Source organism: Aphis gossypii, chromosome X (genome assembly GCF_020184175.1).
Source record: "Aphis gossypii isolate Hap1 chromosome X, ASM2018417v2, whole genome shotgun sequence".
Lineage (NCBI taxonomy): Eukaryota > Metazoa > Arthropoda > Insecta > Hemiptera > Aphididae > Aphis > Aphis gossypii.
Window position 1 is genome coordinate 35,079,378 of NC_065533.1, and position 19,705 is coordinate 35,099,082.

Sequence of the window (19,705 nt, forward strand, 5' to 3'; positions counted from 1 at the left end):
TAGCAAAACATAAATTGTTATAGCTTTGAATATAATATATAATTTTCCTCTTTAAATAACATTGTTTTAAAAATTAAACAAGAAAGTCATTTTATTAAAACATTTCTGTTTAGTAATTAAATTAAATTAAAATAATAATAATAATAAAAATAATAATAATAATAATAATAAAATATTAATGATAAAAGTAATAATAATATAATCATTTAATAATAATTAATAATTGACATAACGGATAATGTTGAAAAATTTGTTTTTGTGAGCATGAAATATATAAAACCAAAATAAATGTAAATATATTGGTGTACAATTTATAATAACCTATGATAATTCACTAAATTTCAATACAAGCCATGATATAGATAATTTTTTTTTTTTTTTTGAAATACATAATGTACATAATATTAAATTTTTAAACTAAATATTGCACGTTTTTAATGCATTTTTTTTTAATTACAAAACAAATTTATTAGAAAAAAATCTACTATGAATCAAAAACAAAGTTTTGTTAACGGCATTCATTACAATTATACAACATTTAAATCACATAACCTTCACCAAAATTGTTTTTCCTAATTAATACAGCAGTATTGTACAGTTTTATATATGTTTAGATAAGCATATTATGCGCATATATCTAAATATTTATTATATAAAGTATTATGTAATTAGTTAACAAAAATTTCTTTTGTGTACTTAAAATATTTGACTATACAAATACATATCTGTATAGTGTATATACAAAAAAAGTAAAATAGTGGTAAGAATTATCTAGTTTTTATCGCAATAATATCCATAACATCAATATTGTTTTTCTAGAAAACAGTCAACAACATTTGAAATTTATGTAAAAACATAAATTTTTGTTAATAATTTACAATATCATAATAATGTTAACAAGTTTAATTTTTGTTTTTCAAAAAATTATAATTAATAACATGCTAAATGTATGAAAGAAACTTGTAATACTTTTAGGGTAACATTAACAAATGCAGCAATATATATTTGTATATATTTCTTTATAAGCAGAACAGTAATTAAAGATGATTCAGGAATATGAACTTTAAGGATTTGAATACATAACTTTTGAAATAAGATTATAAATCCATAAATGGTACAGATTTTAAATATATGTAAGTAATTACACTTTTAACTTACACTAAAATAACTTTAAAAGCATTTAAAAGGTTAGTTTTAAAATCAATACTTAAATTATTAAACTCAAAATGTGTTTATAGGTATCAAGAAAAAAAATACAGATCATAGTTAAATTTTTCATAGCTCATAATTACTATTGACTATATTTTATAGTCCAAGTTTTTACACTCTAATTTGTGCTTCAGATATATTAAATACATTATTGGTTTTCGGTTATTGTTTCTTACTGAATAAAACATAAATTGTAAATAAAAAAAAATAAAAATACATTTTGATTAAAATTGATAAATTAAATTACATAACAAATAGTTATAAGACATAAAGTTAATGAAATTGACCTAATTTTATATTCTTTAGACATTTAAAATGTTATAAAATATGGATTTTTATTACTTAAATTTAAAAACTGAAGGTAAATATTTTATTTTATATTTCAAAATCCAAAAAAAAAAAAAAAATAATAATAAAATACACTTGGAACTTTTAACTTTAACATAAAATGTATTAATCTAAAAATGAACGAATTTGTTTACTTTTCAACCTAAACCTTAATTTCATAATAAAGTTTTGTTTACAATCAACAAAATTAATAAATACAAATTAAAAATACAAAAATAAAAATTGAACCTCAATAGATTTACAAATAAAAGGAAAACTAAATTGAATACTAAGCGAGCAATTTCACAATTTGTTTTGTACAATTTTGTCCTAACACCTTGGTTAAAAGATTCAACTTTTTTCTAACTCATTGGTGGAAAGATATAATTAATAAAACAAGTTATGATTCTTTTCTCATAATATTTAAATATTTCAGCAAGCGTAAGGACTTACCAATTAAGTCTTTTGCATCATGATTCATAAAAATAAAACAATGACTATTAATTGTTTGATTGGTCATTGAGTTTTAAACTCTTTAGCAATACTGTAAGAAACAATTTTATTCCAATCAATTTTAGTTCTGGTGACTGGCAACTGACGACGAAGTGCCTTAAATGTCGTTTCTGACATAGTTTGATAATTTTCTGTTATAGCTATCTGGTATTCATTCTCAGCATCCTCTGCTATTTTCAAAACTTCTTTTACAGCTAACTCTTCAGTCTTAATTATACAATATAATATTAAAATTATATATTAAATATAATGAGTGTAAATAATAAAATCTTACTGTTAATGCGATTGATTCCTTTATTTCCTTAGATGCTACAAGTTGAACATTACCATTTTCATAATAATGAACATGAATTCGTAAGAATCCAAAAATATCTATATTTGTAGGTCCTATAGTGAGAGTCCACTGAGACCGCCAACGGCCATTCCTTTTAATCAAAAAAAAAAAAAAAAAAATTGAAATAAATTATTTATTCCATTAGTTAATATTAAACAAACCAAAAATTTTTTGCTTGGAATTCATGATCCTCAATACAAGCTGTTATAACAGTAGAAGAACCTTCTTGTTTAGCGAATACACTGCATGTACCATGTTTATAATGTAATGATGTATATGCAGTAAATTCTGTTTCAAATGCTGAACGCCAAGTTTCTGTCTCTGAATCTGGCTCCCAATTCTGCAATTTAATTGTTTTAAGCATATTTTATTTAATATCAACATTGATAAGAAAAATTAAAGATAAATTCTGTTTTTTTTAATACATAATACTGCCAAAGCACTAACTTATTAATATTAAAATTATTTTCATCAATACTGCACTCTTATTAATGTTTATTTTAAGTAGGCACCTTTTTTTAAAAAAAAATATTTATTAAATTAGGAAAACATCACTTCTATTGTTGCACTATAAATTACAGTTTACTTTCAAAATTATTCATTTAATAAGCAAATAACAATTGCTTATTTCTATAGAGAAGAAAAAACTAATTTAATTCATACTTCATTTTGTAAGATAAAAATTTGAGAACCACCATTTTAACTTAATTTTGTTAATAACTACCCAAGTATAAAATATACAGCTAACACACTTACCTCAAAGTTTGATGGTTCTTTTCTTAAATGATCAAACTTAAATGATTGTTTAGATCTAGGGTCATAAAATCTACTAGATCCTAGATCGTTAAATTGAGTTATAAGCACCGGATATTCACTGTTTTCTATCTTAACAGGTAATGTTTGTTCTTTATTGTATAAAGCAAATGCCCTGAAATTAAAATATATACTTAATATAATATAATTCATAAGGTCATAGAATCATTTTATCATAGTTCTTAAAATAATTAATTAAATACTTACCAACATGTTCCTTCTTTAAGAAGAGCATCATTGTTAACTAAGCCTCGAACATCTTAAATTAAAAATATATGCAAATAAAAATAAGTAAAGTACAAAAAAATCATAGTTAATTTTAATATTTTACCATTGAATACTTCATTAAATTCGCCTGGAGGTGAATGTAGAATGAAATCCGAAACAATTCTGACCTACAAACAACAATATTTTAGATACTGATTATGAACATGCTTATTTAAAAAGGTTGCTAAGATTATATTTTCTGTTTTTATCAATATTGATATTATACGACTATAGTTTACTAATCCATTTTGAAATTAACACAAGAAGCATCAATAACACATGGATAATTAATATTTTTCAGAGTATATCATGTTCAAAACAATACAGCAATACAAAACAATATTTATTGAATACTTTTCCATGTTTTATGGCCTATAAATTTTATAACTTATTAGTTTACTACATTACTTTATACAAAATATTCATCTTAATATTTAACAACAAGTATATGTATGTAATATATAATACATGAGCAATAATGCATCCAAGTTGGGTCCCTGATTTTCTTTTGATGAATACTATACTGTAATAATATTTTCTATATTTCCTATCTATAATTCTAACAAATTTATCTTTAACTATCTACATGAGAAATGTGAAATATTCAGATAATATATATATGGCATTAAATCTATAAAATTACTAATTCTAATGGTATGTATTATGTTTTCTTAGATAATAATTTGGCACTGACATATTTCATACATAAAAATGCAAGTGTCTGTCAATGTCAGCATTTTTAATATTTTTGTTTGTATTATATATATACTTAAGATGCTTTGTTACTTCCTTAAAATAATCTCAAACTAGAGTAGTACTTGCTATTGGACCCTGGTACTTGGGACCCAACTCAGATGCTCCAATAATAACACAATTAAATTATATCATATTATTACAACATAAACATAAGCGTGGCTGATAAAATAATCTCTAATGATATGTTATTTAATAATAAAAATCAGTGTTCCTTGATAATTAATTTGATGCTTCATTGTATAGAAAACTAAATGACCTAGATATCTCATTTGCTACAATATATGTTATTAATTTTTTAGTTATAATTTATAAGCCTAATTCAATAATATTTGCTTTAATTGTTTAAGCTATTATTTTTAAACTGAACATTCTTATACTCCTTGTATACCCGTCAACATTTTTGTATTGTTTACATAAAAATGAAATACATTGACATATTGTAACCAGTTAGTATACATTTTTTTTTTACTTCCACAAGGTCTAAGTTGTCATTTTGACTACTTATGACTAATACATGCACAACTAACCAGAAATAACCATTTTTTTATACTATTCATGTAGTTGTTTATTTGACAAATGTTTGTAATAAATATATATTTAATAAGTTAGTATTCTAGGGTTCTGAAATCAAATGAATAAAAAAAATATTTAAGTACGGGTAATATTATATTTGAAATTAGGTATTTGCTTAAGTATATGTTAGTCTGTTATAAGGAAATTATACATAAACTATTTTCTAGTTAAATCATTTTCATAAAGTTTTTTGACTTTGATTATGATATTGAATAGGTATAAGGTGTTTTGGAAGATTAAAAAAAAACAAATCTCCCAACTTCTAAAATATTTTCCTCTACAATCTTTACTTATATAATAACCTGTGCATGATTATAGTAGCATAGTAGCTTAAGATTAATACTTATTAGTTGATTGGAAAAAAAGCTTTATCTAAGTTCTAGAGAGTTGAACTACTCTTAAAAATATTGATTTATATAAAATAATGTTTTTATATTTAACTTGAAATCCTATTTAAAAACCATAAACCTAACTAATAGTTCAAATATATACCTATACAGTAGCATTAATAATCAATATTATACTTATTTATCATATAATATTTTATTTTATCAGTTTATAACAGAATATCATGTTTTCAGTTTTTTAGTGTTAAACAATACAAAAAATGACAGTTATAACTTGATGTAAAAAAACCTATTTGTACTACTAAATGCATATTAAATACAAGGATATATTATGTGTATGTTTTATCATTTTTCAGGAGAGACAAAAAACTTCATGTGATATGTACCATTTTTGCATTTAACACAAAATACCATGATCATTTTATAATAGGTATACTAGTAGACGGGACATGTGTCCCATTTGCACAAAACAATGTACTTGTCAAATCTAAACAAAAATTTGTAAAATAATGATTTTAAGAAAATTATGGACATGTGCCCTTCTTGCATTTAGTGATTCATTTATCTTCAATTAATTGTTATTATTTTTAATCAATGAGTACACAATACCGCAATTACAATATTAACAATACAGCTATGACTTTTAATGTTAAGATTTAAATAATAGACTGAATAATCAAAATTCACAAATAATTATCTTAATAATTATTGCCTCTGATAATTACTATTAATTGTTATTTATTTTAAGTAAATCTTGGACACATTTATTACCTACTTCTCAAAAAAATGTAAAATAATGTGTTCTAGTTGTTAAGTAGACAGGTGTGTACATTCAGTTTATTCCTAATAATTACTAAATTTTTATGTAATATAATATATACAAGTGCCAGAAATCTCATACTGGGTATACCTATTAGATAATGAACTCATGTCATAAAATGAATCCCAGTACACCACTTTCATGTTTGGCAAGTTGACACAGATATTTTGAATGATATCAACAGTGTTTTGGTGTGCTACCCAAACAGATTACAGAGATATACCTATGCACACACGGGAATTTTCCCAATCCAAAATATGGCGGAGGGGGTTCAATAATTATGTGCGCGTTTTATTCAGAGTTCCTGAATCCAATATAGTAGGTATACACAACGTGCGAGAGCTGTACACCTATTACCTGGTCATATAACACAATGAATCGAGTAAGCCTTTCACACGGGTGACACAACGCGAGCAATAACTACCGTAGTAAATCCAATCGAGTACCTATACACACACAATCGTTTTCATCAAGTCGTCCACAGACAAACGGGCACTACCCGTATAGGCTAGCGGAATCGCGACAAAACGAGCCACAACTAAGCCGTTTGACACGGCAGTTTTTGCACCACACCAAACACGCCGCTTGCCGCTGAGAACGTACGACAAAATCGTACATTGACAGTGGCCGAGCGCAGTCAAACAACGTTACCTTTTCTTGATCCGAGATGAGTTCCTCTCCTTCCATGGCCATGGCGATCGCGCACGAATGGGGAAACGTGGGACACGGTCGTAAAAAAAACAACGGCTGGACACCTGCCGAAGACGGAAGACAATTTTTTTTTTTTTTTAAAAACGACGACCGGAACCGCGACGACGGGCGCGTCGTGTCGTACTAGTGCACAGAGGCGGACGGAAAACAACTACGCGAAATAACCTAATTTCACACGGCTACTACGCTACCGTCACCGGACTGCCGAGTTTGTTGATCAATTATCGGTTATTATCACCTCTCCGGCGGAAACGATCGACTCGGGCACGGATATATAATAGTAATAATAGTAATAATAATAATAATAATAATAATAGAGTAACGTTACAGATGATGATAATGCGACGACGGTACACGTACGACCGCGATATACGTGTGCGTGATATTAACAGTAATAGTAATAATAATAATAATATTATTATGCACCGTGTAATATTATATTTACGATAATATTATAACGTTAACGTAGTACTAGGCGGCGAGTGGCACGTAACGTTACGTGTAAAAAAAAAAAAAAAAAACCGTCCTCTATCACTCTCGCGCGACTGATAGCGAGACCTGCGGACGTCGTCGGTCGGTGCTAGCGGAATATAGCGGCGGCCAGCGATTAATCACCCGGCGTCGGCGGCGTAGTGGTGTGTGGTGGGACGGGGGAAGGGAAGGATGAAACGGATCCGACGAATGTAATTCGAACGTATATTATTACTATTACTATTATTATTATTGTTATATCGCGGTGGCCGGAGAGCGATAACGCGAGACGATCGTCGTCGTCGTAAATACGTTGCGGAACCAGATGCGACGTGTTCGGCGTACAGTCTCGTGGACGGTAGCAAACGATCTCGTCCGCCGCAGGTTTTCGCCTCCCCCCCCCACCCCGCCGGTCCGGCCGACGGACGACCGAAATGTAATAATAATAATAATAATATAATAATATGATATTGTTGTGCGGTGCCAACGAAACGAGTACACGCGCACGCGCACGCGTTGTTGTTCTGTTATCAGGTCGTTACGTCATCGTCATCGCTGCACAGTGCACGTCGACCGTAGTTGTAGTTGTAGTAGTTGTTGTAGTGAGTCGTAGTCGTTGTGGCGGCGAGAAGGGGCCAGGGGGGCAGCCTGCAGCTCGCTAGCTGCTGCTGGCGCTGGTGCAGCAGCAGCAGCGATGTCCGGGCGGGTGGCAGTAGTGGCCGTTAGCGACTTTGTCGTTTCGCGCCGCCGGACAGGTTAAAAAGACGATTGTTCTGAACCGCGGGACACGTCGTCTGGACGATTGAGCGAATATATGTGCCACTGACACTGACTGTCTGCTCTGTCGTCGTCGTATTATCATGCTATTCAACTGTATTGTGTTATTATATTATTTCAAATTGGTTTGCCGGGAAAAAGCACATTTTTTCCACGTCCTGTAATAACAGTATTGTGTGATGGCTGCGTGTCACTAACTCGTACCTATATTATATTATTAATATGCTGTGGCTCATCGTGATGAGTCATTTCGCATATAATTTGCAGACGTATATTAAACTATCGTGGGTCATCGAATATTCATAAAATTATGATTATAGTAAATAGGTACCTATCATCTATATTTTTATTACATTATTGTATTGCTACTCGCTAGACTTAACACTTACCTATAAATTATTTATTGCAGTGTGACGTGTCTATATCGTGTCAATGAATCCATAGGATAAAAACATTTTTTACCGATTACCAGAGCAGTAAATACTTTTTTAGGTGGCTACAAAGTTTTTAGATTTTTTAGAATAAAGTTATAATATTATTAGGTACCTATTGTCTATTGATTTGTTTATTGTCAGTGAATCTTATATTAGAAGCATTAGGTACACTATAGTATAATATAGATACTTTTTAAAATAAATTACCTACAACCTACGTAACTATTACCATCATCTCATTACAAAAAATCTATTTTAATATTTATCTATATTACTTTCACGTTACAATACATATATTTTCCGATTTTCGTTTAAAAACGCAATATTTTAAACAACAAAAAATATTCATAGCCAGTAACAACTAATAAGTAGATAGGTACTTACCTACTAATAACTATCGAATTACCCCATAGGCTCAATTAAAACCAATTATCCAAATGAGCAGTACCGGATCTAGAAGGGGGGCTCTTAATGTGTCTTAAAGTGTTGACAACCCGCACACTAATACTATGTAAGGGCGCTAAATTTTTATTTGCCCCAACTGTCCTAGATCTCCGTCGCTGCATTCTGCAAATGGGTGAAAGTGAAACAAATAAATTTAAGATGCAAGAAAAATATATGCCAATAATATAAATACTAAATAATACACCTAAAGGTACGTTTTCCCTGCAGTATCCAGGCACATTGTTACTAAATACATGCATTTTTAATGTGGCCGTTTTTTACTTGCGTTTAACACTGCGCGTTGATAAATATCGCAATTCGCCCCGATGCACTGTACTATAATACTATATAGTCTGGAATAGTGCTATAGTCTGGACGCTACGCAGGGAAAACGTACCTTAAAACCTCAAACATGGACAATCAATGTTATGTGTTCGCATAAGTACCTATGCAATAGATACTTAAATGCATTGCTATTTGTTTTAAGTAAATTTTAGACAAACGTCTTATTTCCAAACTATAAAGTACTGACTAGTAACTAGTGTCAGCTTCACCAGGGCCGCGGGGCCATGAACGCGGCCAAGGCCCTAAGCTTTTTTTTTAGTTTATAATCGTGGTGAAGGAGGAAAATATTAATATACACTAATTCACTACCCTTTGATCAATCTTGTTCAATAAAGAAAAAAAAATTGAGGCTCAGAGAACAATTGCGACCGAGGCCTCTTATATGCCAGACCGACACTGCTAGTAACTACATAATATACTTAGCAAAATAAATAATACAAAATCATTCAATTATGAATTCTATAGTATTTCTACTTACACCTACTGATTCTGATTTATTTTTATTTTTTTGATTCGAACTAGTAACTTACTTTGTATTTAACACACGATTTACACTCCACGAAAAAATTGTTTTTTTCCGGCGTGAATTTTATATGAAAATACTTATTAATCTATTATAGGTTATATAGACGTATAGTAGGTATACATTTATACATAAACTATCTAAACCACGGTAATTTATAAATTCTTCAATTATATTATTTAAATACACTATCACTGATCACTCATACAGTTAAACTTAAAGAAACAATCATTAATTTAATAAAAATATTATTATCATAAACTTTAATAATTTATTTTTAACTTTTACAAGCATTTAATTTACTGTTTATGTATGTGTGATTAGTAAACATTGAATTTTGTTTTTTATCGTATAAAAAATTTAAAATTAAATACATAATAAAACTTGTCTGTTTTACTACGTTAGGCGCTGAGTCATCGTCTGTCGATATAAACATAAGAAATGTGTGTACTAGTTAATTATTAAATTACAAATATAACACAAAGACTAATAGTAACAACAGTATGATAACAATTAACAAGTAATTGTATGACAATATCTATAGCCATAGCCATAGCCCACTGTCTAAACCAGAGATGTCGAACCTGTAACATCCGTACATATTTTTAGTGTCACACGCAAACTGTCAACATTCGTCGCAGGGGTGGATCTTGGATATTTTGATAGGGGGGGGGCACATATAAATTGTATAATGATTCTTTAAGAAAATGTTATCCATGCATTCGTTGTCTCCATCTCACACACATCCGACATAGCAAAATTTCGTTCACTAGTTTCAATAGTGTGCTGTTAATTTTGATATTTGAGTGAATTGACCAATCATACAATTTTTAGATAATAACATTATCTGTGCTTAAGCGTTGGTTTCTACTCTATAGTTTTATTTTCAAGCGAGATATGAGCATTTTTAATTTGTGATATTTCACTGTATACTTGCTCATAGTATGCTTGAAAAAATTGAAACATTGTCAACACTTAAGCACAGATAATGTTCTTACCTAAAAGTTTGAAATAGGTCAATTTAATCTAATATCAATACTAACAGCACACTATTGAAACTAGTGAACGAAATTACGGAAATTTTGCTATGTCGGGTGTGTGTAAGACGGAGACAACAAATGCATGGGTAGCGTCCTCTTAATAATAATTAATAAGACATACTCTTATTTTTAAACAAAATTGGTATTTGGTAATATATTTAATAAAATGTATATTCCATAATATCACACACCAAAATAATAATTTATACATAATATACTCAAGTTATTATACATATATGGATGTATGGAGTCATTTCTCATTAATAAGTACAAATATTTTTATAAATTCTCATACTTTATTGCTTCATAGGTCGAATTCAGTCTGAAGTCTGTAACTCATTTTATCAGTTTAAATGTAAATAATAATTATATTAGTATAGGTAGTATTAATCTTATTTATTGTATTTTTCATTTATATGATACTCGTAGTAACATAAAACAAATGTTGAAATGTCGATAGAAAATTGACAGGGGGCACGTGTCCCTGGGCCCCTCCCCTGAATTCGCCACTGATTCGTTGAATGTTAAATTTTGTTTAAATTTTTAATTTAAAAAGGGTCATCAAATTATTTATCTAACAGGGAAAATAAAATCCAAAAAAACTATTTTACTTGACACGCGTGAAGTCGAGAACAAAAGTTCGCCATCACTGGTCTATACGAAATGTAAAGTAGGTATTTGCAACACCGTCTATATATTCAATAGTCTTAATAAATTATAATAATCCGAATTTTTTAATTCTTGCAAAATGTGATTAATATTACTTAATTTTCAAAATGTTTAACAATATTGTTGATTATTGATTATTGATTATTATCTATATAACTTTATGGATTCGAAAAAAATATGTAAACTAACCTAACCTATTACCTAATAACTAATTTTAATTATGTGGATAACAGGCGTGTTATACTTCAGAAAAATTACATTAAAAACAAAATTTCATTATAATAATACAATAGTTGCTTTAGTTAAAATTAAATGTAATAAACTATAACTATCGGAAATTATACTGAAATATGTGTTTAATAAGAAAAAAACCACAAACTACTATTTATTAAGAAAACAAATAATAGAAAAAAAATATATGACTGTAGTTTATACAAAATAAAACCATAAATTATAAATAAGCAATGCATACACAAAGCCTCGATTATACCTACTTGTAGTTTGTAGTTTGTACCTATATATTTTGTAATCGGAGCTTGAAAATTTTTGCATTTTCATATTGTATTTTATTTACGAAAGTTATAAAATAATAAAAATAATAGTTAAATTATATGTATATGGAATATTTTACCTATATGCTATAGTTCATATATTAAAAAACTTCTGAGTAATAATCGCTGTTCGTCTGTGCTATATTATAATAATATAGACCGGTGTATATAATATTATATATATTATAATATCATTGTTGTCTGTCGAGTTATTTATTATTGAATAAATCACATCACTGATTTTAATAGTAAGAATAATAGACGTGTTAAAATTAAATTAAATGAAAAATCAATGCATATTTAAAAACGATTAAATCCTTAGATTAATTTTATTATACCTTATTAGTTTATTCATAATTTATTTTATATTTATATTGTCATTACCCATTAGTAATACGTGGTAGGTCGACAGAGGCATAATTACATACCCAAAAACAGAAAGAATAAGTTCTTGTTATGTATCGATTAAAATCAATCTAAATGTTTTAAAAAATAAATGTAGGTAATAGTGTGTAATAAACAGTAATAAAAGTATTACTACTACTAGCAAAAAGTTGCGCTAACGCCGCAAAGCCCCTACTCTCAATGAATAACATTTTTTAAAATTGCAACAAAAAACCGTAAAACACGGTGACGGGTGCTTGTGTTCTTTGAGGTAAATCGGATCAACAACTTTTTCGATTCTTATTTTTAATTATAAGAATAGAAAAATAATTTTTCTGCGCTGTTTAAATAACTAAAACATTTTCTATGAAATTTATATTCTATAATTCTAATTTCTATTAAATACCTACCAGATAGGTCATAATAAGAAGATAAAGAAAACTGAGTAATGAAATGTCAAATTGGGCGTTGCCCATTGCTACACAAATACGCAAAATACGCATTAGACACATAAAGATTTTAAAATATTAGATATCCTATACAATATTATCACACATAAATTTAGCCGTATATTTTAATGATTATTATCATCGCTTATCGATAAATAAATAAATCTTATTCAAAATTGCACGACATTATTATTTGTAAAAGATTGTTTACACAATGAAGTATTTACATACAAATTTGTAGTGTAAAACTGTAAAACTGTAAAATTTTGGCCAATAATGTAACAATACAAATTTGGCATTCGTAGATACGAGTACAATATTTATTATTTTGACGACCGATGGTACTTTTCAACTTTTGAGTACCACAGTACATATAAATGCATTTTAAATAATACGATACATTTATCTTGACTGTGACCTGTCGGTATGCACAACTGCACGAGTACCTCTTTAGCTATAAGTTATAACTATAAGAAAAAAATAAAACTATGGTCCAAATTTAGAAATATAACTGTGTAAATTATTTGTTCAGAATTTCAAAGCAAAAGAATTTCTTATTTTAATAGCACTTGAGTTTTATTACTTTATTAGTTTAAAATAAAATAAAATAACTTATTAATAATAATTTTATGTCAATTTACAACATTTAAAATACAAATTATAAACCTATAATGAATAATGTATTGTAATAAGAATAACTAAAAGATACAATAAAGTTAGTTTTTAAGCAGAAATGGCACGTAAATATACTTTGACGTTTTGGTACTCAGTTAAATTCTGTTAACATAGAACAAATACTGAGTTTCTTATTCATTTAAACCAGTATTTTTTTTTCTTGACTTTTCAAACTGTAGGTACTTACTACTTTACAAGAAGGTTACGAAAATTATTAATTCTTTTGTTGATTTAGACGATTTAGTATAGACGTATAGTAACAGGTTATCTAGAGTGTTGCAGGGATGCATTTTATATAATATGTTTCAAAAGTTCCTAAGTTGTAATTTACGAACTGATATTTTTTTTGGGAACACAACTACTCCGCAAAATTGACCCACCCTCATTAATTCGTCATTACAAATTAAAATCATCATTTTACGATATTACCTAAATTATTGGTCATAATTTTGGCTTAAAATATTTATAAAACAAAAAATGGAGCATATTAAGTGTTAAATATTTAAAGTTTATGTAAGAAAATCTTATGAAAAACTTTACATTAATTTTTCAAGATTTAATTATTTAAATAGAAAATTTTATAAATTTATAATTACAAAATAATTTTAAGATGTTTGTGATTATGAAAAATGTTATGAAAATGTAATTTACAAACACTGCGTATAAAAAAAAAATAGTGCCAATTCATTTTTAAATGATTATAAAAACAACTTATGGAATATCTTGATCACATTTTTAAAATGTTTAATTGAGCTTAAAATTATATACAGAGTATTGTTAATTGTTACTAAGGCATTCAAATTTAATTTCACACAATTGAAACTATTTGCGTTAATTTAAGAATATAGTTCAACCATAGTATAATATTTAAGTACTTTATACATAACAGGTCCATTGTCCATTTGAGATTTTTAAAAAATAAAAAACCTTATTTTACATAATAATAACAGTGAGAATAAATAACAACAATTTAGTTTTGTTAATAACTCATTCAATTTTCATCCCACACAATTTAAACTATTTCTATTGCTTCGGAGTACAATTTAACCATAGGATAATATTATAATACAATATAATATAATATATCATAAAATAAGTTCATAATATTTATAATTTATATAGAATACTATAGGATAATATACATAGAAATATAGAATGAGCATATTAATATGAGTCAGTCGCGAATATCGTATACATTCTGGAGACGTTTTGAGTACGCGTTTAAACCGTTTAAGACGCGAAGGATTGGAATATATGTAACAGGAACATATGCGGTGATAGTAAATTTAGTAATGACGACGAGAGTGCTGCACTTGTGCACTACTACTTAGCGCCGACAACGTCAAAACTGAATAGGACCCAAGCAATCCTGGTACTTTGGTCTCAAATTCGTGGGGTTTCATGCATTTTCGTTAGGATTTTACAGATATGCGTTTTATTAGTAACCAAGTAAAAACGGTAGTATTCGGTGTAATGAGATTAAAAAGCGCGCGAATCATTTTTTATTCGAAAATTATAATATATTTTATAAATATACTGCTTGTTGTTATTAGTTTCGATGAATCTAATAGATTTAATTTATAATTTATAAAATATGTACATGAATAATATTTTAAACGAAATAGGAATCATTCACAAGCGGCCCACACAAATGTGTTTCACGAACGACACGAATTAAACAATGCAGTTCATAATATTGTTTTAAGTAGGTACTTAAAATTATTACATCGTACACCAGGTAAACAAAACTTTTTCATACATTCCTTTATTAAAATATAGTTCGCTTTTTGATACAAAAATGTATTTGAATACGAATAATTAAGGTAAGTTTAAATCTTATGAGTCATAAGTATTTAAAATTTAGATGAGTAGAGTAGACAGTAGTAAATCATCATTTCGCGGGGTACTATCGCCATCAACCGCGTACGACAATTCTGAGGTCCTACTGTGTAATATTTACACTATCTGTACTTTTAAATTGATTGTTTATTTTTATACCCGACAACTTTATTGACATTATTATTATTATTCATTTCATTACTGTTGTATTTATTATTTAATATAAGTAGGTACTCGTATAAAAATAATTATTATGTATCAATGTAATATTTTAAAATTATTAATTAGTAATTATAACAATAATTGAATAAATCGAGCCGAAGCCCTGCAATAGTACAAATAGTTAAATATTACAAAAAAGTACAATATTACATACAATAAATAAGTATCTTATATATGTATATTGTATATATTATATATTATATACATTATTTATAAAAAAAAATCGAAGTTCTTTTTCCGTGAGTTGAATTATGTTAGGTTAAATAAACCCAATAATATAAAATAATACATTTATGACAATAATAATAATAATAATAATTGAGGTACTCATGGCGCACTTGTGTGGTTGAACTGTCGGTATGGTTCGCTTTATCGTTGTAGTTCGCTAGAAATCTAAAATGTCCTCAGCGGAACAGACGATGGTCAAACAGAGAAAAGAACCAATTAATCTTAATATAGTATTTATATATTTTCTCATAGAACGCTTGACAGAAAACAAAATACATCAATATAATTAGATTAAATAATATTGGTTTCCAAACACAGATCGCAATAACATTGACATTAATATTGAAAATGTTTTAATACGTTTACATTCATTCGAAATAATGTAACACTCTACCCATTTGAACACAATGCATATTTTAATTTCAATTTTCAACGTTCGGAGAACGCTCACTTACCGCGTAGAAATAATGTTATTTACTCACAAAATATTGTTATTATTTGGTAATTCAAAAGTTGAGAACAATTCAATAACCTAATTCATTATAGTGACCTACTCTATGTCCGAGGTCTACTCGATGGTACCTACTTACTATATATAGCCGTGTGTTACCCACTTATTAAACACTCTTTATTTTAAATTTGACGTTTCAATTATTCAAAACATTTTTATATACACTCATTAGATTTTAATTTTAACAATAGGTAAGTACCTATGGGCTATGGCGTTTATAAATATTATGACTTATTTTATTAAAACCTTTTAGTTTTTAATTAAATATAAATTATGTTTTCATTAACGTAAAACATGTCATATACCTAATAATTAAGAAATTTAAGCGTGTTATATTATCAAATATTAAATGTGTGTTATTAAATATGTATATTATCATAAATTGATAACTTATATTTTATAGATACACATATTGTCAAAATACTAAACGCATTTTATTTGATGAACTTAAATTGTGAATTTTATCCATTAAATTAGGTAATAATTATTATTATGCTGTATCGGTCAGTGCACACACTTCTAATCGTGTACATAACTCATAAACATCAACAATATCATTATATATTTCTCTATATATAAAGGAAGTGTACTTTAATAATAATTAATGCAAAGACGAACCTATTTGAGTTATCGAGTTGAAATATTGAGAATAGATTAATATTATAATTTCACCGTGCCCCAAAAAAGGATTATTCAAAACTTTGATTTTTAAGGATTTAAATTGATAAAAATAAGTTTTATTTTTGTTTATAAATTATTGCTATTGGTTTTTAATAAAAAATGTAGTTGTAATAATAAAGTGATGAATGTGTCAATATATAAGTCAGGTTAGGTTAACTATATAAAAACCACGAGATGGCACATTATTGTATCTTATCCACCGTAGTAAAAAAAATTGATATAACTTTGAAACTTAAGGGTTTGAAATTATAAATTTACGTACACATCTCGCGGGATCTGCCTAGGTACCTGCAGATAATATACTGCTCACATAATCATAAGAGAGTCTCATGGGCAACGCCAAGGTTAATGGTTAAATATAACCTGACTAACTCATTGACTGATAAACGTAGATTCTGAATAGTGGTAGATCAATACTTGCAATTTACATAGTAAGTACATTCGTACCACAAATTTACTATACAATAAAAAAGCATTTTAAAGTAGCGTTTGCACAAATTTTTTGAGATTCAAAATGGTCAATGAAAATGTTTAATTTTTGAACACCGTTATATCGAATATTAAATAACAAATTAAACTTAGTTTGAATCATATTATATAATAAATTGGCATTTTTAGCGGGCAACAAAGTGCTCTGGGTCAGCTAGTAATTACATATTTAATACAATACTGTCTATTTATAAGGAGTTTAGTATAGGCAATTTTAATGCGTAGTATGTGTGCAATATAATATATTATAGTGGTCTTATCTTTGTAAAAGCAAAAATAAATGATTGTTATATTATATGCTATTATCTAGTGTCATTTGATTTATGTCTTATGGTAAATTAACTATTAGAGCAGAATGTTCCTATTTATACATGTTAATAACATTCAGCATTAATATTAATAATATTATTATTATTATTATTTTGTCATACTATCAATACCTATCTATTTACGTATTTTGTAAAAAAATTACCTAATGAGTACTTATATGGTAATTCACATAACGATAATAGTAACTCACTCAATTCCTAATGTACAGCAGAGCAGTTATCTAATTTGTAATTGTTATCTATGAACGCCTGTATTGCTCTACATTAGGTGTTGTCATGTTGAGTGGGTCACTATTATAGTATTATAGGTGTGTATAATTTGAATTCAATAATATTATATTTCAATAGTATTGCATACAAAAAATGATTCTAAGCAAAATATAGTTTATCAACCTAAATCACTAAGTTTATTTTGTGATATGTGTTATTATATCCATACCTATTAAAGTCATTTATTTTATTTTTAGTATTATAGTAAGTTACATATTTTTTACTATAACATAGAATTTATCAAATTATTAGTATTTAGTTATTATAATAAAATATATTTATATCTTATTTAAATAACTCAACATTTTACAATATTTTTCTGTGAACACACTAAAAATCCAGTACAAATAGATAATAATTCAAATAAATTAAAAATACTATTGTGGATAGTAAAATTCATAATTATACATACGAGTATGATATACAAAAAATTTTAAATTTCTACAAATGTTTTTAAAATACTAAAAATAATTAGATTTAATTGATATTTTATCCAAACTTAAACATAAAAAAAAAAGTCGGCAAGTGTGTACCCCTCTGCTGTACATTAGGGGGCGGGGTGGACCTCGGACTAGGGTAGGTTAAATTTGAATGCAATGATAGGTATCATTGTATACGAAAAACGATTCTGAACGGAGATGATTTGTCAGTCTAGAATATTTAACGTTAGATATAAATATAAACAATTTTATGAATTTTGAACTACAAAATAATTTGCAAATATTCATGATTTTGACGAGTTTTTGTCAAAATTTGAACTTCAAATGCTAAAGTGCTGAAGTATTATTAAGTATTATTCTTATTTTTACTGCTCCAAATGTTATCGGCAGACACAAAAAAAAAAACATACATCATTGTAAAATCAATACATTCATCACTCCGTTTAGAATCTAAAAAAGGATATTTGTTTATTATTTTAACCCAGGTGATCTTACGGCAGCAGTCTTCAATCTAAAAATAGTTTTTTGGTTTTTATTTGAGAATTTAGTTTCAGTATTATACAATTGTGGACCTTGTTGACTTAACTATAATGCTTCTGTTATATCATTTCTCCATTGTTCTCTTATAAGTTTTCTATTTTTGAATCTATAAACTAATGAAACTGAATAGTAGGTACTTAGGTTAGTCTAATATATATATAATATATGTTTATTAAAAAATAAGTTTGTGAAATGATTAAACTAAATAATATTTTTATATTGATGAACAAATAAAAATATTTAAGTTTGATACTCCATGTATAGTTTTTAAGAATGTTCTTATTGGTATTTACATTGACATTTTTGGTTATAAGCAGTTGTATTTTTGGTATGAATACTATCTTTGCTATGAACATTCTGTGTTTTATTTTTACCGAACATCACATTTGTTGTCAGGGGTTAGCATACTTCCCAAATATTTTAACTGTTGTAGATGATTGGTTGCTTGATTATCTAATTGTATATTGTCAATGGATGAGTTTGCTATTTACATATTCACATTCATAAGGTAAGGTATCGTTTTAATATTTCATTGAATGTAGCATGTTACATATGATTCAACCAGTATCCACTACAATGGTATTAAGATTTGAAATAATAAATCCATTTGCGTCCACTAACAGACACAATCACAAGTGAATGTTTTTTACTTTGTTCTAAATAATATAAACATTTAAGAGGACGTCGTACCTGCATGTGTAGTCTCTGTCATACACACGCATGA

General features: G+C 27.5%; 2 protein-coding genes across 4 annotated transcripts in view; both read right to left on the minus strand.

Annotated features, from left to right (window-relative positions):
* The window catches only part of LOC114129745 (adenylate kinase isoenzyme 1), a 227,591-nt gene that overhangs the window by 31,563 nt on the left and 176,323 nt on the right, over positions 1 to 19,705 (minus strand). The window lies entirely within an intron of this gene.
* Positions 15 to 7,485, minus strand: LOC114129744 (F-actin-capping protein subunit alpha). Its single transcript, XM_027994566.2, has 7 exons — positions 6,611 to 7,485; positions 3,528 to 3,591; positions 3,404 to 3,455; positions 3,140 to 3,311; positions 2,545 to 2,723; positions 2,324 to 2,474; positions 15 to 2,256 (listed from the first exon to the last, which is right to left on the minus strand). The coding sequence occupies exons 1-7, from the start codon at positions 6,650 to 6,652 to the stop codon at positions 2,053 to 2,055; spliced, it is 864 nt and encodes a 287-aa protein (XP_027850367.2). The 5' UTR covers positions 6,653 to 7,485; the 3' UTR covers positions 15 to 2,052.

Bases quoted from the DNA above. Each gene is read 5' to 3' on its own strand.
- LOC114129744 (XM_027994566.2), bottom strand. From the start codon at position 6,652: ATGGCCATGGAAGGAGAGGAACTCATCTCGGATCAAGAAAAG. The intron at 3,456-3,527 runs GTAAAATATTAA...TTTTAATTTAAG, and splicing joins ATTTAATGAAGTATTCAATG to ATGTTCGAGGCTTAGTTAAC. The intron at 2,475-2,544 runs GTTTGTTTAATA...TTTGATTAAAAG, and splicing joins TTCCAAGCAAAAAATTTTTG to GAATGGCCGTTGGCGGTCTC.